This window comes from Microtus ochrogaster, chromosome 15 (genome assembly GCF_000317375.1).
Source record: "Microtus ochrogaster isolate Prairie Vole_2 chromosome 15, MicOch1.0, whole genome shotgun sequence".
Lineage (NCBI taxonomy): Eukaryota > Metazoa > Chordata > Mammalia > Rodentia > Cricetidae > Microtus > Microtus ochrogaster.
Genome location: NC_022017.1, coordinates 27534659 through 27557226, shown reverse-complemented (window position 1 = coordinate 27557226; position 22568 = coordinate 27534659). Strand labels below are relative to the sequence as shown.

Below are 22568 nucleotides of genomic sequence, written 5' to 3'. Positions count from 1 at the left end.
AGACTAGCATTTCCTGAGTAGGCGTACTCATACTTGGGGTTTCTTACTTTCTTATCCTTGCTCACATGAATCTTCCCATGTCCTGACCTGAAAGACCTAATATGATAGTGTTAAATGTCAGCTTGACAGAATTGGTGATCACCTGGGAGATGGATCTTTGGGCATGCCTGGGGGGAATCTTAATTAGATTAACTGGGGTGGCATCACTCCCAGGCTGGGATTCTGGGCTGTATAAATGGAGAATGGGAGCCAGATGGCAAAGCCATCTTCATTGCAGTCTGAGTGCAGACGCAAGAGGCGCCATCCTCCTGCTCTTGCCACCATACCTCCCTGCCTGCTGCCATGTGCCGCCCCCCCCCAACTCAGTCCCTATAACTGTGAGCAACTTTTGACCCTGAAGTTGCTCTTGCCAGAGTATCTTGTTATGGTAAAGAGAAACTAGCCTGGTGGTAGTGGTGCACACTTCAATCCCAGGACTCAGGAGACAGAGGCAGGTGGGGTTCGAGGCCAGCCTCCATAGAGTGAGTTTCAGGATAGTCAGGGCTACACAGAGAAACTGTCTCAATCAAACAAACAAAAAAGAAGGAGGAGGAGGAGAAGAAGAAGAAAAAGAAGAGGAGGAGGAGGAAGAAGAAGAAGAAGAAGAAGAAGAAGAAGAAGAAGAAGAAGAAGAAGAAGAAAAAGAGGAGGAGGAGGAGGAAGAGGAGGAGGAGGAAGGAAGAAGAAGAGGAGGAGGAGGAGGAAGAGGAGGAGGAGGAGGAGGAGGAGGACAACAACAAAGAACATGACGACACACAGGTCAAAGAACATAAAATTCCAAATGTTTCAAACAATCTCTGGATACCCCAGCTAAAGGTGGCATCCACATCCTCTTATACAACAGGCTATGGCCTGACCTGCCTTGCCCACTGTGTCATCCACGCTGGCTGGCACCACTGCTGCTTTAATTTACGTTTCTCGGGACCGGGGAGCTGGCTCAGTGGGTAAGAGTACTTGCTGTGCAGGCATGAGGACCTGAGTTTAGACCCCAGCACCGTGTGGAGAGTTGGACACCCTGGTGCTGTGGTGAGTGGAGACAGGAGCGTTTCTGGGTCCTTGCTGGTCACTAGCCTAGCCCCTGGTTCAGTGAGAGACCTTGGTTCAAAGGAATAAAGCAGAGCGATTGAGCAGGACATGTGAGATCCCACTCTGGCTTCTCTGCACACGCACCTGTACCTAGATGTATGCAGACACCACGAACTATAGAATAGAGCTCTAGCTACATACACCACAAACTATAGAATAGAGCTCTAGCCAACATTTCTCTCCCAATTCAGGGGAACACAGTAACATATAAACTTCCCCAAAGGAAAAGACACACCTACAGAACTTTAAAGACAAACAGATGATTTCCCGTGAGAGGAAAAGTCCAGAAACGCCTTCTATCCTTCTTGGTCTTCTTCAGTCTTGGGGAGGCAGGAGAAGCAGCAACTGGGAAAGGTTGAGAGAGGGAGGCCTGTGGGCCAGTGTGACAAGCTGGTTCCTGCCTCCTGTGGAACCTTGCAGATGCCCTGCCTGGTCTCCCTCTGTGACACAGGGCAAGCAGGGCTGGGAGGATGGAGGAGGCAGATCCATTGGGAGGCAGATCTCTGTTTAGGTCCCTTTGTATGCAGGAGAACAAACACTGTCAGAGGCCGGAGGAGGCCTGTCTCGGGGTGCCGGGAGAGCAGACCTGTGGACATCCCTAACTGGCTGTGTTTGCTGAAGGGGCATGGTGGAGGTTCTGGAGCTGGGATTGTTTTGAGAAAACCTGCTATCACACCGATAAGCTGCCTGGTAGAGGATGTTATTTCTGGATGGGAGGAGATTCCGCAGGGCTGGGGCTCCTTCCTGTCCACACCATGTGGGTTCACTGCCTCCCACCAGACCTGACTTGAACGATTACCAGGGGACATCCACAGCCTGTTGCTCAAGGCCTCCACGATGCTGCGGGGCCAGCTATCACAGGACCCTGGATTCCTGGAATTGTCTGACAGAGTGGTGGCCTGTTGTCCATCCCCTGACAGGCCATGCACGCCAAAACAGGTTATTTTGGTCACTCCAGCCACTGGCTTTTGGCCTGACGCATATCTATATTAAATTGCTATGAACTAGCCATGGCAAGCCGCATTGCCTATTCTGCTGGGACTGTTTTCAATTACAAGGTTCTTTCTGTCACCAGTGAATCTGATCTTGCCCAGACACCATGCACTCAGCTAGCTGAATCTCCCTAACAGCTGTCGATCCAGATCTCGGTGAAAAAATCCTCATCTTGAACATTTTGAGTCTAATCTGTTGTTCTTTGTGGACTTGGTTTCTAGCTAGTATTAAGTCGGCAAACATCTGACTCGGTGCATGGCGCACTGTGTGTGTGCCGAATAGGCTCACCCCTGTCACCCAAGAAGTTCTCTCGTGCTTCCTTTTCACCAGCACCTGTCTCCATTCTTTTCCCCTCTGTCCATAGATGAGCTCTGCCTTGCTATGAGCTTCACACCAGGGTAACTGTAAGGCTAGGAAGACAGTCGAGTTGGTAAAGTCATTGCTGAGGTCAATCCCAGCACCCATGTAAAGATCTGGGCATGTCAGTGCTGGCTTGAATCCCAGTGTTGGGGACACAGAGACAGAGGGATCCCTGGGTAGCCAGTCTAGCCTCGTTGGTGAAGGACCGGTCCAGAAAAGGCGTGCTATGATGGTACTTTACCAAACCAACCCATTTTTGTTTTTTTTTTTTTTTTTGGTTTTTCGAGACAGGATTTCTCTGTGGCTTTGGAGCCTGTCATGGAACTAGCTCTGTAGGCTGGTCTCGAACTCACAGAGATCCGCCTGCCTCTGCCTCCCGAGTGCTGGGATTAAAGGCGTGCGCCACCATCGCCCGGCTCCGTTTTTGTTTTTGAAGGCAGGGTCTCACTGTGCAGCCTAGGCTGGCCTGAAACTCTCAAGCCTTCTGACTCAGTTTGTAGAATGTGGATTGCCATTGCCTCAGCCTGTACTAGTGTGTGTTAAACAAAGACTCCAAAGTCAGCTCCAGGCTAAAAGTTGACTTGAAGTCAGTGCTCTTCCGTTGCAGCTGGGCCTCTGGTCCTTGCATGGACACAAGTGTCTCCATGGGCACCAAAAGCAGCTGGGTTGATTATGAGGACCCAGAGATCACCGCGGGCTGCACCTCTGGATAAATGCCCTCAGAGAAGAAAGGGGCAAGTCCCCGAGTCATGGTCCTCTCAGGTCACACGTGGCTCTGGGACAGAACAGGGGACTTACGTGGTGAAGGGGAGAACTGCCTCCTGAGGGTGGTCCTCTGACCCCCACATGCTTGTTCTTCCCCTCCCCCACAAAGCAGAAAGTGGACGGTAAGAGTGCTGAACCTGGGGACCGACAGCAGTGGCCTCCATCATTATCTCTTTTATTATTTCTTGCAGATGACCTAGGGCCTTTGGGGGCTCTAATGGGAAGTCTTCTTCCTTCTTCCTCCTCCCCCTCCTTCTTTTTCCTTAGGTTTTTTTGAGACAGGGTTTCTCTGTGTAGCCTTGGCTGTCCTGGGACTCGCTTTGTAGTTCAGGCAGGCCTCGAACTCAGAGAGATCCACTTGCCTCTGCCTCCTGAGTGCTGAGAGCTACCCTCATATTTAAGCAGTTCTGCCCTATTTTCCTTCATTTGTCTCTTTTTTGTTTTTTTCTTTTCTAAATTCATGTTAGACAGAATCTCACGGATCCCAGGCTGACCTGGAACTCGCCATATAACTGAGGACGGTCTTGAACTCCTTGATCCTCCTGCTTCCCCTTCTCAAATCCTGGGATTATCGATATGCCCAGCTTTCCTTTCTAATTTAAGAAAAGATTTCTCGTTGTCTTGCCCAGAGCCCATCCAACCTCCCAGCCTCTAGGCTGAGCCAGTCCACCTGCCTACCCTCTCCATTTGATCAGTATGTTGCCTTGGGGATTTCCCAGGATAAATATTTTCACTCACCCCTCCTCTGGGCCCTTAAGTCTCCATCTGACCTCAAATTGGCCTCCTTCCCCCATCTCCTCTGCTAATGTTGACGGAACACTTACTATGCCCCTGGCATTTTGCCTCCAGATGCCGTTGCTGGCATCTCCCCCCCCCCCCTCCAGGCTGTAGCAATCCCTGGTGGCTATGGGCAAATGTCAGGGTTAAATTCGTTTCTGAGCTCGGAGGTGATGGAAGAACCACAAAGCTGGAAGGGTCCGAGTGGCAGTTAGGAAGGCGTCTGAGATTAAATTCTGACTGGGACCCCCTAACATATAGTGGGGGCTCTCATCCCATGTCAGGAGAACATTTAGGGAGCCCCAAGCATCACCTCTCTCCCGACAGGGGAGGGAAGCGCTAAGCCAACAGCTTGGTGAAGCGCCCTGTAGGAAGCACCTGCCCCAGACCCTGACCTTTGCTACCCCGAGAAGAGCTGATTTAGGGTAAACAAGCTTTGTTATTGTCTAGATAATGGTTACTTTGTAATTCGGTCAAGCCCTCCACCTCAACACACCTCGGAGGGAGCTCCGGGACCAGGGCACTGGAGACTCAACTCCTCCCACTCCGTCTGTAATTCTAGATTTCTCCTCCCATCGATTCCCTTCTTCACCCTTAGCCTTCGCCGGAGGGCTAGGCGTGCAGCACGACCTCGGACGAGGGGAAAGGGGAGGGGAGGCTGGGAGGTGCGGGGGGAAGCTTGCAGCAGGCCAGAGCACAGGAAAGCTATGGGGCTTCACGGCTGATTTCTGGGAAGAACTTTCGACATTCGTGAAGATTTAGACACCCAAGTGTGGGCAACCTAAAGAGCGCGGAGTTTTAAACATTGACTTCACTCGTTTATCAATCAAACTGTCGCCCGTCCTGAGCCTCAGTTCCTTTGTGGGTAAGTGGTCAGGATAAAAAGCACCGAGCCCTTGGGAGTACTGTGAGGACCCTAGCTTGGATGATACACGCAGACCTGGCCAGCGGCGATGTCTGTGGATACTCGGGTGCGGAGCGCGCGCTCGCAGATACACTGGCGCGGACACCGTGGCAGGTCCGCAGGTGACGGAGAGGCGTCAGCAAGTTAACGGCGCTCTTTCAGCGGTCCTGTAGCCACTTGGTGGGGCCGGGGATCTCGAGCTGGGTCGGTAAGGGAGAGGGGCGGGGCTGGCGCGGCCACCTATCAGGGCCCAGCCCGCCGCTCACATTAACCCGCCTCCGGCCAGCGCCCCCGACTCTGCTATCGCCATCCGGACCGAGAGGTGTTTGGGCAGCTCGCCCACCGCTACCCAGCGCAGCCCGGCAGGTAAGCGCCAGGTAGCCTCAGGCCAAGCGGCTGGAAGGTTGGGGACCGGTGTCCAAGTCCCTCGGTGGCCCCGGCTCCGAAACGTCCCTTCCCTGGCTGCCACCCCAGAAAGTGCTAGCCGCGTCCGCGTGCCCCGCCGCGCGTCCGTGCAATGGGGGTGGGCCCCTGCGTCTCGGCCCCAGGACACGATGAGCAAGTGCCCCTCGCTGGCGCCGCTCCCTCGGTGTCGAAACCTTAAGGGGCGCGAATAGAGGCTCTGTGCTGTTCGTCTGAGATCAGGGCGCGGCACTGCCAGCGTAGGGCGGCCAGGCTCGGCCCGGGCCGCAGGCGGAAGATGGCGTCGGCACCTGTCCCTGCCAGGACCGGGGAGTTCGCATCTGTCCCTCCCTCGGGGATCCTGGGATTTGCACCGTCCCTGCGGCGACCTGGTGGTTTACACCTGTCTCCGACAGAATCCAGGTTTCGCATCTGTCCCCTCTGGGACCTGGGGGAAGGGGAAGGGGGGATGCACGTCTTTGAGGGGACAGCAGAAGGGCCTTTTTAAGAGACTCGGGCAGACCAAATCGGTACTTCTTCAAGTTCTTTGTCACTTGCCCACGCTCAGGAGCAAGGACCCGCCGGACTGGACACCCCAGAGGAATCTGCCTTGCTTGTTACGTCGGATGTTTGTGTGGGGGTTAGGGACCCTCAGGAAGGTCAGCCGTGCGCTACTCCGGGTCAGCACTTTGTGTTCGTGCTGTCCTCTCCAACCCTGTGGTCTTGCAGATGCATGTGGCTTTGTAAACTGTTAATTACTGCTCCCAAGTGCAATGAGCCACCTTGCAAAGTGTTGCTGTTTCTTGTCGTTGCCCCTGCAGTTCGTAACACTGTTACTGACGCCTGGAGCCAGCTGTAACTTCCTAGAAGGCCAATCTCCTTCCTACTTTGGGAAGGGGTGAGTGAACCTTGCTCTAAGCTGAAGAATCGCCTAACCTCTGCGGAGCAGGAGGTCTGGTTTCAGATAGAGACAGAGGTTTATGCCCCAGTGGTCTCTTCTTGGCTGTGTGGCTTCCTACAGGCTCCTCCGCCATTCTGCACCTCAGTTTGTTGAGTTTGTGAAATATTCCGGTCTAGTGTGGTGGGAAGGAACCCCACCCAGGAGACTGCTGAACTACTCAGCAATGCTGCTGCTGTCTTGAGTTCCACCCCATTTGAGCATATTTTGGAGGAGTAACTTTCTGTATGCTTATTGTTGCTGTTCTGCAAGTATCCACTTGGATACATCTGGGGCAGCTGCTGGCTTTGGATGTAATGTCCTGCTGTGGGGCAGGTGTGTACTCCTGACCGTCCACGTGTGCTCTTCCCCACCTCCTCACTTTCCCCTACTTCCCCTTCTATTCTCCAGGATTTGAGGATTGCTTTTTTGGATTGCGGCAGTGTCTCACCTGCCTCGAGCTCACTATGTAGCTGGATATGGTATGGTCTTGAATGCCTGACCCTCTTCCCTTCACCTCTGGAGTCCTGGGATTCCAGGTGTAGTCACTGTGCCCAGTTTATCTGCTGCTAAGGCTGGAACTCACGGTTTTGTGCACACTAGACCAGCACTACCGACTGAACTCCCTATTTAATTTTTTCTAGACATAGTTTCTCTGTGTAGCCTTGGCTGTCCTGGAACTAGCTCTGTAGACCAGGCTGACCTCGAACTCACAGAGATTCACCTGCCTCTGCCTCCTGAGTGCTGGGATTAAAGGTGTGTATCGCCCCTGCCCAGTACCTTCTTTATTTTTTCTTAAGTAACCCCTCACCATGTAGTAGAGGCTAGCCTGCATTTTCAGTCCCCCTGCCTCTGACTCCTGAGTGCTGACTCTTAGTCTGTTTTCTGTTACTAGTAACACAGTGCCCCAGATGGAGTGACGGCCATCTTGCTGGCAGAAGACACTCATTGTGTATGTGACACTTCCCACTCACAACCTTGTCTCGTTTTAGTCACCTGCCTCTAAATACCACAGTGAGGTTGAGTTCTAAATACCTCACAATGGGGATTAAATTTCAACACTCCAAGCTTTGGGGATCCTCGGGTCACACCTAACCACCACACCTTCACCTTCTGAGCTCAAGGGCACCGGGCTGATGCTGATCTTAGCTGCTATTTCTCTGTAGTTTCCCAGTTAGGTTTAAAGGTTGTCTTTGGTTTTGCTTTGTTTTATATTTTAGAGACAGGGTCCCACACTGTATAGACCAGGCTTTCTTTGAACCCTCGATCCTCCTGCTTCTGAGAGCCTAGGTTTATGGACCGATGGCACCAGGCTTATTTTTTTAATTTTTCTTAACTCAAAAATGTGTACCCTGCCAGAGGATGCTGGCTTCCAGCCCAAGCTTGAAAATGCAGAGTGTCATTTTCCAACCTGGTGACAAGCTCATTTAACTAATCTTCTTCTAAGCTGTCTCCTCGTTAGTATTTAAAGTTACCTTTGTTTTCAGTCCTGGCGCTGGGACCCTGGGCTTTGTGTGTTTGAAGCAACACTGCCTTTGAGTTCCACCCCAGCTGCAGCTGGTCCTTTTTTGTAGGGATATTTCTTTAAGCACAGGGACATTTGTTGGTTGTTTATTTGTTTTTCAAGACAGGGATTCTTTGTGTAGCCTTGGCTGTCTTGGAACTGCTTTATAGACCAGGATGGCCTTGAACTCACAGAGATCTGCCTGCCCCTGCCTCCTGAGTGCTGGCACTAAAGGTGTGCGCCACCACCATCCGACTCCTAGGAAGTTTATAAGACATCAGCACAATAACCTTTGCGGGTGTCTAGCTGGAGCGTCATCTTTTTTTTTTTTTTTTTTTTTTTTTTTTTTTGTTTTTTCGAGACAGGGTTTCTCTGTGGCTTTGGTGCCTGTCCTGGAACTAGCTCTTGTAGACCAGGCTGGTCTCGAACTCACAGAGATCCGCCTGCCTCTGCCTCCCGAGTGCTGGGATTAAAGGCGTGTGCCACCACCGCCCGGCTGGAGCGTCATCTTTTGACACCTGTGAGAGGTCCTCTGTGTCTATCGCTTCTTGTCGTCTCACTGGTCAGTTGCTCTGTCCTAAACTTTTGGTTGTCTGAAGTGGCCTCATGTATTTGTGTCCTGACTCACGGTAGTCTGCGGGCTCTGTGAGACAAGGGATATCAAAGGGTAGGTCCCTGGTGCCTGTCATAGCTTGGGCATTTGGAATAAGTAACTCTGGATAGAGAGGTTGCCTGCATGCTGGGCTCTCTGTAAGATGGCTGACATACAGAAATGAAATTACTGCTGGATTCACTGAAAGCAAAGAAAGCTGGGACCGTGGACTGGAGATGTAGCTCAGTTGGTAGAGTGACTGGATAATACACACAGATTCCTGAGTTCGACTCCCAGCACCGAATAAAACAGGGATAGCAGAGAACATCTGTAATGCTAGCGTCCTGGAACTCCCTCTTTAGACTGCCCTTGAACTCACAGAAATCCACCTGCCTCTGCCTCCTGACTGCTGGGATTAAAGTGGTGTGCCACCACCACCGGCTATACTAGCACTTGCGAAGAAATAGGAGGGGCAGAAGTTAAAAGTTGCTCATTTTTGGCTACATATTGAGTTGGAGGCCAACCTGGAATACAGGAGACCATGTCTTGAAAGAAGAGAAACAGGGTACAGCTAGCCATCCTGTCTCATGTTCCCGTCCCCTCACCTCTCTCTTAGTGGCGGGAGAGGGTAGTTAGAAGGACATATTGGCCCGTGAGACTTAGAGCGGTCCCTGCCACAGACAGTGTTTCCCCCTCTCCCTGGAAAGCATCCTGTTTTTAATGAGCCAGTTACATTTGTGGACAATTGATGGCTCTTGCTTCCCCGGCAGCTGACGGAGAGGATCCCACGAGAGAGTCACTGTTTTGCTGTCTGCCTGGAACAATTCAGAAACTGTTTCAAGGAAGTTCTGAACGATGCCCGGCTTTTGTTGGTAGTGGCCACCAGGAAGCCGCAGTGGGTCTGGACTGGACGTGTGTGGCTGCTTTCTTTGTCCTACCCTTGGTTGGCTGAAGCCAAGCCTTAGGGGAACAGTGTCAGCAAATACATTCCCGGCCCATTTCTTGTTGGCCTTGAGGCAGGCAGGAGGGGCGGGCAAGGTGGCCAGGGCACAGGGTGGCACGAAGAGGGCAGCTGATTTACCTAGTGTCAACATTAGGTTGTGACAATACAAAACAGCCTCTGGGCACTGCCAAGCAAACCTGTTTTTCTGGAGATGGGAGAAAACTTGGTGCCCAGTTACTCCGCCTGCGAGGAGACTTGCCATGCTGGGAAGGGCAGGGAAGGAGAGCCCACCTGGCTATCTGGTGAAAGACGGTGCGCCGGAAAAGGTGAAAGTTAGGGTACTGAGCAAGTGTGTTTTTCATTGGAAGAGGAAACATTCACAAGGAAGTCACTGCAGTGAGAAAGCACCCCCATATGGGGACCAGGGCAAGGCCAGCTATGCGTAAGGACAGCCAGAGAGGTCCTCAGGTGTGGCAAATGAGAGATGGTAACTAGACCCAGTGGGCAGGGGGTGGCTAGCGTAGACATTACTTCTGTGGGCCTTTAAAGAGCATATCCTCCTTAGGGCACGTCTCCAGTGAGGCTCTCTTCCTGTCCTAACGGGTGACCCCATGGCCCAGCATGGGTATATGTCCACTCTAGGGTCCTCCACACAAGGGCGTTGTCTGCTCTGTCCCTGTGTGCTGCTCATTCTCGATGTTTTCCAGAGAACTTCCTCTGCTGCCACACGCTGCCATGCCTTCTCCCTGGGCAGACAGACAGGTAAACATTGATTGAGGCCATAAAAGGCCATGTGTCCAATCCAGGTCAGCTGACCCAAGGTGCTGGAACAGCAGGGTGAGGAGAAGTTGAATCCTGTCCTGGAGACGGGAGGGCTGAGGAGCAAGCGGGTCCCTGGCCTACCTGGAGCATGGGATGCTGAAGGCTTAGTAAAAGGATCTGGGTGAGCCCAGTACCATCAGAAGGAAGGAGGAGAATGGAGTCTGCCTCCCAGAGGAGCCCAGTAGGTTCTGGGGTTTTGTGCTAGGACTAAACTTTCCAACAAAAAGAATAAGAAACTGAAGGGGAAGATGGTAGCTTATCACTCTGTCCTCTAATGGAGACGGAAAAGCACAGAATTCTGGCTTTGTGTGTATATGTGTGTGTGATTTGAGACTCAGGAGAATTGTTACATCGCAATACTCTGCTAACTAGAATACTTTCTAGACTTTATGGTGGAGCTGGGGGTGGAACTCAGGGCCTTCTGTGTACTGGCCAGGTGCTCTGTCATGGAGTTGGGGGCCCCAGATGGCAGTATTCTCAGAGAGGATTAACCAGGCAAACATGCCCTGAGCTTCTCTTTCTTCCCTGATTTAGAATTAGGCGTCCAGGAGGCCTAAGGAATCTGTCCAAAGTCACACAGGGCTCGGGTCCAGAGGGCCATTTTTTTTTTTTTTGATTTTTCGAGACAGGGTTTCTCCGTAGCTTTTGGTTCCTGTCCTGGAACTAGCTCTTGTAGACCAGGCTGGCCTCGAACTCACAGAGATCCGCCTGCCTCTGCCTCCCGAGTGCTGGGATTAAAGGCGTGTGCCACCACCGCCCGGCCAGAGGGACATTTTTGACAAGGGAGTTTACACCAGAGAAACACTTGTTAAACCAAACACTTGTGGGTTGGTCTCCTGTCACGGGCTCGCAAGAAGGCTAGAGGAAGGAAACAGAATCCAGATGGACATGGTCCCCTATACATAGCTGAATGTCCTTATGTGTCTTCCTACAGTTCTCAGGCAAATTAAAGATCTGTGAGCAGCCAGGTGCTGGGGTCAGGGATGATACGCAATTAAATGCTTTTTGTCAGACATTTAAGTGGGCTGAGGCTGTGGCTCAGCTGGTAGAGTCCTTGCCTATCATCCACGAAGCCCTGGGTTCTTTTCCCAGTACTGAATCAAACTGGACACAGGAGAGTGACTGAGGAGGTGGAGGATCAGAAGTTCAAAGTCATCCTAAATTATATTTTGAGTTCAAAGCCAGCCTTGAAACACAGGGTACTTTGTCTCAAAGAAGAGTTTACGTTGTCTGTAATCAAGTGTGTAAGTTCCATCACCCTCTTCGAAGGTTTGCTTCTAGATCTTTCTTCCATGAGGTTCCATTTACAGATACTGATGAACATCTCCGTGATCTATGGTAGGCGACTCACAACTACCCTGTAACTGTATTTCCCCGGAGCCTAATGCCCCCTTCTGGCCTGCAAAAACATTGCGCCCATGGGATGTGCATACATGCAAGCAAAACACCCAGAGTCAAATAAATCTAATAGCGACTTTGCTCAGAGATAGCGCTGAGGTTGGTGGTGACAATGTGCCGGCGAGACCGGGGCTGAACCTGCAGGGTTACTTCCAGGCCACTGCTTTCCGTGTTGCTGGACAACACCCACAGACACGAATGCCCCTTTTTATGTCCTTCCCTTTCTCTCTCCTCCCTGTCTTCCTTCCTTTTTCCACTGTTTCTCTGTCTCTGCTGGGAAGTTAGCCCAGCCCAGCCCTAGCAAGCTGTTTGGATATCTGCAGGTTCCTGGGAAAAGGGGGTCCTGAGTCTGGAGGAGGAGCACAAGATTTAAAAAAAAAAAAGAGAGAAAGAAAAAGACAAACATCTCTCTATTCCCACCAGTTTGAGCCATTAGTTTTTCTTTGAATTGATGTTGCCAGCCACAGGCATGGAGTCAGACTTCAAGAGGCCAGACACATTTATGGTTAAAAAATAATGCCATGTCCCTCCTCTGGCTGTCATGCTCCCCCATCCTGCTGTCTCTCCTCCTTTGAGAGAGAAGTTTGTGCTAGTAGGTGTATCTGTCTGTCCTGTGTGTGTTTGTGAGTGGGTTGATTTGTGGAGGTCAGAAGTCAGTGATAGCTGTCTTCCTCAATCACTCCCTATATTTTTGGGGACACAGTTTCTTACCGAAGCTGAAGTTCACCAGTTTGTCTAGACTGGCTGGGCAAGGAGCCCCAGGGATCCTCCTGTCTCTCTCAAGAGTCAGGCTAAGAACTGTCATGCAAGGCTTTTGTACGGATGCCAAGAACTCATGGCCCACCCCATGACTGCGGGTGCCTCCAGGGACACATGGCACATGTACCCACAACTCAGAATGTGCATGTGCAACTTTGGTAGCTGCCGTTCAAGCCCTCCTGAGAGAGGGAACTTGCCTGTTCAGAGTGGAGTACGGGGGCTATGGTTGTTCGCTGGCTGTGGTTCTAGCTGCCTCTGAGTCTGCCAGTTCAATAACCCAGCTTTGAAGGGGGAGGGGCGGTTTCGAGACAGGGTTTCTCTGTGTAGCTGTCCTGGAACTCACTCTGTAGACCTGGCTGGCCTTGAACTCACTAAGTGGCCTGCTTTAATGGAGGCCCTGTATGGTGGTGGTGGTGGTGGTGGTGGTGGTGGTGGTGGTGGTGGTGGTGGTGTGTGATATCTCATCTTTTCGCAGACCTGGGGTGGTACTGGTATCAGCTGGATTAAGAGAGTTTAGGTGATTGGTCTGTGGTCACAAAGCAGGAGCAGAGAAGGAACTGGAGCCTAGTTCTGTCTGTCCATACGTTCAGGACTTTTCCCAAGTTGTGCATGCTACTAGCACTTGGTGACATTCCAGTTTCATGGTCTGGGGCTAGGGTAGTGCATAGGAAAGGCAGCAAGGAGCTCTGATGTTCAGCTAGGGATGCTCAGCTGGTCCACCCAGCTACAACCATCCAGATGACTTTGGGGCCCCAGGCTGGTTCCATCTGCTCTTAGTTTGAATATCTGTGAGGTGGGCAGCAGGGTCCTTCCTGCTTGGTGCTGGGGGCGCCAGATAAGACATAGCTAGCGTGGGGCCCTGTGGTGGTGGCGGATGCCTTTAATCCCAGAACTTGGGAGGCAGAGGCAGACAGATCTCTGTGAGTTTGAGACCAGCCTGATTTACAGAGTGAGTTCCAGGACAGGCTTCAAAACTACAGAGAAACCTCGTCTTGAACAACCAATAAGAAAGAAAAGAAGAGGGGGCTGGAGAGATGGCTCAGAGGTTAAGAGCACTGGCTGCTCTTCCAGAGGTCCTGAGTTCAATTCTCAGCAACCACATGGTGGCTTACAACCATCTATAATGAGATCTGGCGCTCTCCTCTGGCGTGCGGGCATACATCGAGGCAGAATGTTGTATACATAATAAATAAATAAATCTTTAAAAAGAAAAGAAGAAAAGATGCATTGTGTGAGTCTCTGACAGGGACTGAAGCCCCAATGCCTGCAGGGCCACACTAGCCAAATCTGTCTTTGCTCCTGGGAGGGAGAGAGCATGTCCCTATTCCCAGATAAGCCTGTGGTCACACAGCTGAGGGTACAGGGGTCACCAAACATAGGCTGGCCCGTGAGGCTCGCTGTATTGCCCATCTAAGCTGTGGCATGGCACGCTTTGCACTTAGACTTCCATGCTGACACACTCACGGCAGCCAGTTCTTCTACCATGAGTGTGCAATAAGGTCACTGTGGGCTGCAGACTGGGTGGGGACACAGATAGGTGTGTTCTCCTTTCACTGAAGGGTTCCAGTACTCATCTGTAAGTTTGTTGGAAGAAAAAAAGCAAACAAACAACCTAGATAATGAAAAACAGTGCCATCTCCTGGGGTCACACTGGGTCTTCTGGGAATACCTGGCTTTCATTTATTCACTCAGCAAATGCTTGCTCCACCTCTGTCCTGTGTTGAAGTGGGACACAGAAACTAATAGCAGTCCGGTTTTTCAGCTGCTTGCTCCCTACCAGGTCCATATGAATTGTGTCATTGGCCCCACAACAGTATCTCCAGTGTAGAAGTGAGAATGCCTGAGGCTCAGACCGGTTTACTGGTCTGCCCAAGGACACCCCGCAACCCGTTTCCATGATCTAAACTACCAGGGAAACAGCCGTATCCCGCGTGGTTGCGTGGAAGTAAAGGGAGGCAGAGAGCGGCTGTGAGGGCCCCTAGTGTCTGGGAATGTGATGCCCGGGCTGAGCTCTTCGGGACCCGCAGGAATTGGCCAGTTTCCCGAGAATGCCCAGGTGATGGGCACCGCATTCACAAGGGTCCAGAGTCACAGCCTGTTCCAGCTCACGGTTGCTGGGTGTGGTCAGAGAAGGGACCAAGATTGGGTGACTGGCTGGAAGAGAGACCCCACAGTGGTTGTTGCATGGCCCTTGAAGTCTAGGGATCCACACACCACACAGTTGTGGCAGGTTAGCCCTGAGGCTTCTGCCTGGTGGAGGTCTACTAAAGACAGTGTGGCCAGGGTGGGGGTGGGGCTGGCAGAATGACTGACAGCAGGGCATTGCGACTCGGGAGGAATCTTCCCAGTCCCAGGTCCACGTGTGTTTGCCCTCTCCATTCTGATTCTTGACCTTAGGTGGACGCAGAGGCTCATGGGAAAGGCTTAGGTAGCTGATTTCTGATGGTGGTGGAAGGGTTACCGTGGACGTGGAGGAAACTAATCCACACACGGAACGAAGCCTTGTTTGCACACCCATCACGTTCTAACAGGGACAAGCTGGGGCCTTGTGCCTGGACAAGGAGCCCCAGCCGTGTGGCTGCATCATCTCCACTCAACAGCTGGTAGGGAAACAGAGTCCCAAGGATGGGAAAGGTGAAGTGTTGGGATTAGAATGGTAACCCGAGATGAGAATGGGGTCTGTCCCAGGCCATCAAGATGCAACAGCAGTGGAGCTCCATGGGAGTGGCTGACCCTCCAGCAGGGCCTGTTCTCTCAGGCCTCGGTAACAGCAGCCATCCAGTGCTGGGGATGCTGGGAATTCAGGCTGAAGGACTGAGGATCAAGGTGAAGGCCAGGTGTCCAGCTTCAAGGCTGAATGAAGTTCCATTCCACTGTGGCCCTTGCCTGGGAGCAGGCTGGGAACAGGGTCTGCTCTGAGGTGGAAACAGTCTAGCCTGGAGGTGAAAGAGAGGTGGAGGCTGGGTTTAGGGAGACAAGGAAGCCAGGGAGGGGACCGATGCAAATGAGGGCCTGGTCTGCTTTCCCAGGGAAATGGCTTTGCATGCTGAGTCACTCGGGCCTGAGCCTCCGGGCAGCGAGGTTCTGGACATGGTTTCATAAGGACCACCCAACATATGTGCACATGTATGTACATGCACACGCAAGCACGTATATAAGCACACATTTGCAGAGGCTGCTTCTAGTCTGTACCACTCTAAGACATCTTGGCCATAAGCGAGTCTGTGTCTTTCTTTATCTGCATCTTTAATGTTATACTTCTTTATTATTTTGTTTTTTAGTATTGTGAGATGAAGCCTTGGGTAGCCCAGGATGTCCTTTAACTGCTGTGTAGACCAGGCTGGCCTTAAACTCTTGATCTTCTTCCTCCACCTCCTGAGTGGGGGGATTACTTGTACCATCACCCTGCTTCTTTTGCAGCCTTTATGTAGGAGTTTTAAGAGTTTCTGCAGGAAGGTTCTTTTTTTTTTCAAGACAGAGTATCTCTGTGTAACAGCTCTGGCTGTCCTGGAACTTGTGTTGTAACTAGGCTGGCCTCAAACTCACTGAGATCCACCTGCCTCTGCCTCCCTAGTGGCTGGGATTAAAGGCGTGCACCACCACTGCCCAGCCTGTATGAATATCTTGACCTGAAGCCTTCCTTCTTTTCCACTGGGATTATGGGTGAGTGCCACCATGACCAGTGACATCATTCTTGCCTGGTGTGTGGAGCTAGTGACTTCGGCACATTGACTTCTGTCCGTTCTGACATTCCACAATACCATGAGTGGGTGTCTGGGATGTTTCGTAGACGCACATACCTGCTGATTTGTTGAAGGAGGCTTAGCGGGAAGGAAGGAACCCCCTAGGTGTTCGTGCTGAGCATTGCCCTTGCCCCTTCTGTGGCTTCCGCTTCCTGACTTTTATGTGAGCTCTGTATTCTCCTCTCTGCTTTTCAGTGAACTGGCGGTACAGTGACATGGTCAGTGAGGTCAGGCTGCCCCTGGGAGATGGTGACATTGCTGGCTGCTGGCCAGAGTTGGGAATGGCTTCCATGAAATGCAAGTTCAGTCTGGGAAAGGGCCTATTGTGGCCCATCAGGGCTCTGAGTGGCTCTGAGCCAAGCTAGCTAGAGACCTGCTGGTATCTCTATATTGCAAATTCTTGATCTCCTTTTTTGTTTTTAACTGCTGCCAGGCACTCCCTGGGGCAGATATGTCAAGTGTTTTGAGTATGGTACCTGTGTGAGCACCCCGGTGACGCCAGGTGACCTTGCCTGGCTCCTTCCCCGGGTCATAGCCTAGTGGTGTTGGGGGGAGGCATGTTCCCACTTTACAGCTTTGCAGCTCTGCCTGCAGGTGCACTGAGCAGGTGGAGCCCCCTTCCCTCCTGCTGCAGCCCACAGCTTCTACCTCCAGGCGAAGGTGTTGCCCGGCAGGTGCGGCTGCTGGGGCTGTGTTTACACTTCTGGTCCTTGCTGCCGTTGTCCTGTGAGACTTGAGCTGTCGTTGGGAACAGATGTCGGCCTCCCCTGTGCCTTCCTCTTAGGAGGGGAGACAGCCACCTCTTTGTTGAGACAGAAACTCTGGACAGGTATTCTTTTTCCACTTCTGGAAGGAAGAACAATGCTGTCCTTATATGGCTTCTCAAAGCCCAGAGCTCACCACGCCTCCCTACCTGCTGTGGTAGCTGATGATGTCACCTCGTGTGCACTCGGCTCCTTGATCGCACACGACCTGCGTTTGGGCTGCAAACGTGCTGCTGACAGTCACCTGTCTCTAGTCAGCCCTGAGACACCTGGAGGGTCCCAGCTTACATTCTAGTCCCCCGAGTGCCTAGGCTTCCAACCATCTCTTTCTTTAATGCAGGGAGTGGTCAGCGGGACACTTCGGTGTTTAGCCTCCGGTGGCCTCTGGAAAATGGTTTTATGCAGTGTGCCTGTAGTCGGCTCACCTTACAATGGACATTGGTCTGCCTTGGCCTAGGGACGGGAAGTCTTGGGTCACTGTTTATTCTTAGCTCAGGCATGAACTTTTCCAAGACCATGTTTAAGTTGGTTCTTGTGTGTCAGCGTGTATGCTGGGGATGAAGCCAGGGTCTTGTGCTCTGCCCCTCACTCAGTTGTTGGGAGGTAAAATAAAGGAATCTCCAGTCTGGACACAGCCCAGTGCAGGGTAGAGAAACAGGCTCGAGCCAGCAGGACCTGTGTATGGTCTTCAGGATGGGCGCCAGAGTCTTTTGGATTTGAGATACCACCTGCTTATATTTAATGAACCAGACTAAGGACTAAGGGAGATGGCTGCTAGTATCCTCAGCACCAGCTCAGAAAGCCAAACCTGGCTGTGCTTGCCTGTAATCTTAGTGCAGGGGCAGCCGATGCAGGAGGATCCCTTGGGCTTGCTGTCGAGTCAGGCTAGCAGAAACGAGGACAGTCAAGGAAGGGCAATTAAGGAAGTCACCACCATTGATCTCTGGCCCTTTCATGCACACCTGTACACACACACATGCATACATACACACATGTGCGTGCATACAAAAGATATATATAATTTGAGACAGGGTTTCTCTGTAGCTTTGGGGCCTCTCCTGGCTCTTGTAGACCAGGTTGGCCTTGAACTCAGAGATCCACCTGCCTCAGCCTCCTGAGTGCTAGGATTAAAGGTGTGAGCCACCAACGCTTGGCTCAAAAGAGCTATCTTGGGGATGAGGTCAGAGTCTACATAGGAAATTCAGGGACCTTTCTATGCACTTTCACATACGAGGTGAATGTAATTTATATGTAATATTAAGTGATTCTGTGCATGGGATAAAGTTCCTATACTCTGAGTCACCACATATGCTGTGTGATGTTAGGGCTCAAAGTTTTTAATTTTGGATTCTTAGCTGTTCAATCCCCCCCCACACACTTTCTTGTGGATTTTCAAGACAGGGTTTCTCTACATAGCCTGTCCTGTAACTCACTCTGTGGACCAGGCTGGTCTCGAACTCACAGAGATCCACCTGCCTCTGCTTCCTGAATCTGAGATTAAAGGTGTGCGTCACCACCGCCTGGCATTTTGTTTTTGTTTTTGAACAAAGTCTGTGTGTCACACTAAGGTTTATCTGGGCTGGAACTTTCCGTGTCTCCCTAGACTGGCCTTGAACTCAGATCAATCCTCCTGCCTCTGCACTAGCATTTGACTTAGGCTGTCAGAGCGTCTAGATCACACTCTCGTTGCCTTGATGCCACGGACCTAAAGCTGCCCGGTCCCATGTGGGGTTCACTCTGGTGAGTCAGTCACAGAGTCCCACCCAGCCCGTCTCAGTGGAAATGGAACCAACCATTACTGAAGTGTGAGTCACCACTGTGAGCGGTCCAGAAGCTTCTGACCACAGGAATTGGAAACTGGGAATCAGAACCTTGAGTAGGCAGGGTGTGGCTTCCAGTCTTGAAGTTACTTGGGCCAGGCTTTCAGTCTACCGTCCCTGACTGGCTGCTGCAGCTCTGGCCCTCAGCCCTACGTTCATGACAGTCTGGTGGGGAGCTGTCTTGTCCTGGATGGTTCCTTTCCTTTTTTCTCTTCTGTTTGAATCATCACTTCATTGCAAAGTGATGTAACTATTTACAAGCTCATAAGTAGTTCAGTTTAGCTGGGCAGCACGTTGCTGCAAATCACTTATTCAAAATGATCACCAGACAATTCCAGATGCAGAGCAAGGATCGGAGATAACCTGCTGACTGAGCGGTGGGTGTAAGCCACCAAATGGACCTTGATCGTTTCTTAGGAGGGGTACAGTGTCATTGCAGTAGAGCATAGAGGAAGAGTTCGCCATGCAGATGAGTTCTCCCTTAGTTAACTCTCTATCTTTTCTCAGTTGAGATAGATGCACTCGCATAACTGGCTGAGCTTGAGCCTTGTTTTAAGGCTGTGTCAGGCTGGGTGGTGGTGGCGCATGCCTTTAATCCCAGCACTTGGGAGGCAGAGGCAGGCGGATCTCTGTAAGTTCAAGACCAGCCTGGTCTACAAGAGCTAGTTCCAGGACAGGCTCCAAAACCACAGAGAAACACTGTCTCGAAAAACCAAAAAAAAAAAAAAAAAGGTGGCGTCAGATCCACAGTGCCCTTGGGGCTGCCTCCCTTTCCTGCAGTGCAGAGAGATACTTCTCCACCCAGTCTGTTGTGCTCTTGCCCCTTGCAATCCATCATGTCCCGTGAAGAGATAGGGTGGTCCAGGCGACTCTTGACCTCCTTACGTGTTCTATGTAGCTGTCCCCAGTAGGTGACCTCCCAGGCCAGGGCACTATTAGTCCTCCGAATGTCGCAGAGGTAATGGCGTTTCTGAGCCAGTGCCTGCCGTGCCTTCTCCATGTACTCAGCCTCCTGGATTTGTGTGATGGTCTACTGCTTTACTTTAGGTGAGCAAGTTTTCACTCATTCAGTTTACCAACAAGCCGGGCGGTGGTGGCGCACCCCTTTTAGTCCCAGCACTCAGGAGGCAGAGGCAGGCGGATCTGTGTGAGTTTGGGGCCAGCCTGGTCCATAAAGTGAGTTCCCGGATAGCCAAGGCTACACAGAGAAACCAATAATAATAAATAAATAAATAAATAAATAAAATAAAAAGTTTACCAACAAATTCTCCAATAAAGGCCCCATGTTTCTTAATCCCATAGCCAATGGCCCCTACTACTGAGATGGAAGAGAAGGTCTCTGGGGATAGAAAACATAAAATAAACCCAGTTCTAAACACGCAGGGTCCTGTTACACCAGTTTTAGGACAAAGGATGAAGAATTTCTCAGGGGTCAGTCCAAGATGTACTTTTCCTCAGGAAGAGGTGGTAGCGGGGCCGGCCAGATGTGCTGTCCTGTGTGAAAGACCCTTGTTGCCTGTAATATTCCTGGTCCCACGAGCTGCCTTCTTCAGACATGGGGCCGCTGTGGCGGTGGCAGAAAGTTCCACCCAGTACAGCATGGCCTACAAAGGTTCAGACGGTGGTGTTTGTGTCCCGGTGACACAAGCTTGGCCTTTGCTCTTTTTCTCTCAAGCCTGTGTCTCTGAGACCTCCTGACCAGGTTTGGTCACATGGCCAGCACTGCAAGGGATACTGGGTAAGGGAGTGGGTAGGAGGGTCTTGATGGGCCTCCATGAGGGAGGGTGCAGAAGAGTTGTCTGAGCAAAAGTTGAGGGATGGTGAGAGAGCGACATGAAGTCAAGCTTGAGGGAGGGGGGTTCTGAAGCACTGTGTGGCCGCTTTGGGTTTGAAGATGCATTGATGGCTACAGATGTGTTTAGATAAGGAAAGTGTGTTCTTGTGACAGACTGGGGTGGGAGCAGTGGGGAGTCTGCTCAGATTCTTTGGGCTTCCTGGTCTTCAGGGGACAGCGGGACTAGAAGCTTTATGACTTGCTTCGGGAGAGGCAGTCCAGCTTATGTGAATGGCCTCGGTGATGGCATCTCTGGTTTCTGTGACTCATTCTGGGGGCAGAGGAGGGTCAGGAACGTTCAGATTCCAAGGCCTTGCAGTCCCCATGAGCTCTGCTGTACCCAGCATGCCAAGTGCCTGCTTTGGTCTTGTGTTCTGAGCCCCAGCGGCCCCCATCGCATCTTTTTGGGGAACCTAGTCACGCTCGGCCTATTTTATCCCACAGAGGACATGTCGGAGGCGAGACTCATGGCCAGAGACCTCATCAAGACTGTCCTGCATGACCAGGTCCCCCAGCCTCCAGTGGCTCCTGGGCCTCCCAGCGTGAAGGAGCCCGTGGAAGCAGAACATGTTAGTCCTGTGAGAGATCTGGACCTCGTGGAGTGCCTGGAGTACAGGTAGGCCCCGCTGACCAGTGTCCTTCTTTGGACGTGGGGTGAAGCAGCACCTTCTGTATAGAGCAGGAGTGAGGTGGAGGTTGAGGAGGCTCCGCAGCCCACAGGGCTCCTGACAGTGATTCCTGGGTCTCAGGACCAGCATGCCGCAACCTGGGCCATCTGGCTTCACTAGGAGGGGGCATGTCTGCTGTTGCCACTGTGTCCAGATAGGGAAGGTCCCTCCCTGCTCAGGCTGTGAGACCCATCACTTCACTTCCCAGTGGAAAAAGAGCCACCATACTGGCCAGGGCGAGTCTTTCTGCACACAGGCAGGTAGGTCAGTACAGGCTCTCTCTGTGTGCCCTCGGCTTCAGCGTTCACTGTCACTCTGGTCGTGGAATTAAGATGGGGCTGTTTGGGTGCCTGTCTCACCTCCTGCTCCATTCCTGAGTGAGTCAAAGCCTGGGACAGTGTTTATTTGGGGGGTTCCCAGGGTATAGGTGGGATCAAATCTTCCCAGCCCGGTTGCCAGGCAACCAGCCATGCTGGCTCCTCTCACTCCTGTCACCACCAGAATCGAGAGACCTGGGACACTGGGTCAGCGGTGCAGGTGGCTCCTAAGATCCCTTCTGCAGGGACTTTCCAGGAGCTGCTGAGGCATTGGTGTGGAATGTTTGGGCAAACCCCAGAAAGGGCTTAATCAGGCTGGTTTCAGTGTGTGTATGTCTTAGGTAGGGTTTCTGTTGCTGCAATGAAACACCATGGCCAAAGAGCAAGTTGGGGAGGAAAGGGTTTATTAGGCTTACACTTCAACATTGCTGGTCATCACTGAAGGAAGTCAGGACAAGAACTCAAACAGAGCAGGATCCCGGAAGCAGGAGCTGATGTAGAGACCATGGAAGGATGCGGTCTACTGCCTTGCTTCCCCTAGCCTGCTCAGCCCACCTTCTTATAGAACCCAGGACCAGCAGCCCAGAGATGACATCACCCTCCATGGGTGGGGCCCTCCCTCAGTGTTCACTAAATGAGAAAATGCCTTATAACTGGCTCTCAGGGAGGCATTTCCTCGGCTGAGGCTCCTTCCTCTCTGATGACTCTAGCTTGTGTCAGGTTGACACACACCACCCAGTATCGTGTATGTGTGTTCACCACACAAGTGTCTCTCATTTCACTGGAGAACTTTTGCATTTTTTAAAAGATTCCTTTTATGTGCATGAGTGCTTGCCTGTACGTATGTGTGTGTACTGTGCAGAACTCAGAAGTGTTGTATCCCTAGAACTGGAGGTACTGGTGGTTAGAAACAACCACCTGGGTGCTGGGAGTTGAACCTGGGTCTTCTGCAAGAGCAACAAGTGCTTTTTGTTGACTGCTGGGCTATCTTGTCAGTTCCTAAGATTCTTTTCTTTTCTGTTTTTCTTTTTTTCTTTTTTTCTTTTTGGTTTTTCGAGACAGGGTTTCTCTGCGGCTTTGGAGCCTGTCCTGGAACTAGCTCTGTAGACCAGGCTGGTCTCGAACTCACAGAGATCCGCCT

At 51.7% G+C, this 22568-nt stretch overlaps 1 protein-coding gene across 1 annotated transcript in view; it reads left to right on the top strand.

The window, feature by feature from the left end:
- The first annotated feature begins 5257 nt into the window (after nucleotides 1-5257).
- Bik (BCL2 interacting killer) overlaps nucleotides 5258-22568 on the top strand; it is a 19812-nt gene continuing 2501 nt past the window's right edge. Inside the window, exons 1-2 of the mRNA XM_005354439.3 lie at nucleotides 5258-5290; nucleotides 20887-21058. Coding sequence (XP_005354496.1) covers nucleotides 20892-21058 — 167 coding nt within the window. The 5' untranslated portion in view covers nucleotides 5258-5290; nucleotides 20887-20891. The remainder of the gene's footprint in view (nucleotides 5291-20886; nucleotides 21059-22568) is intronic.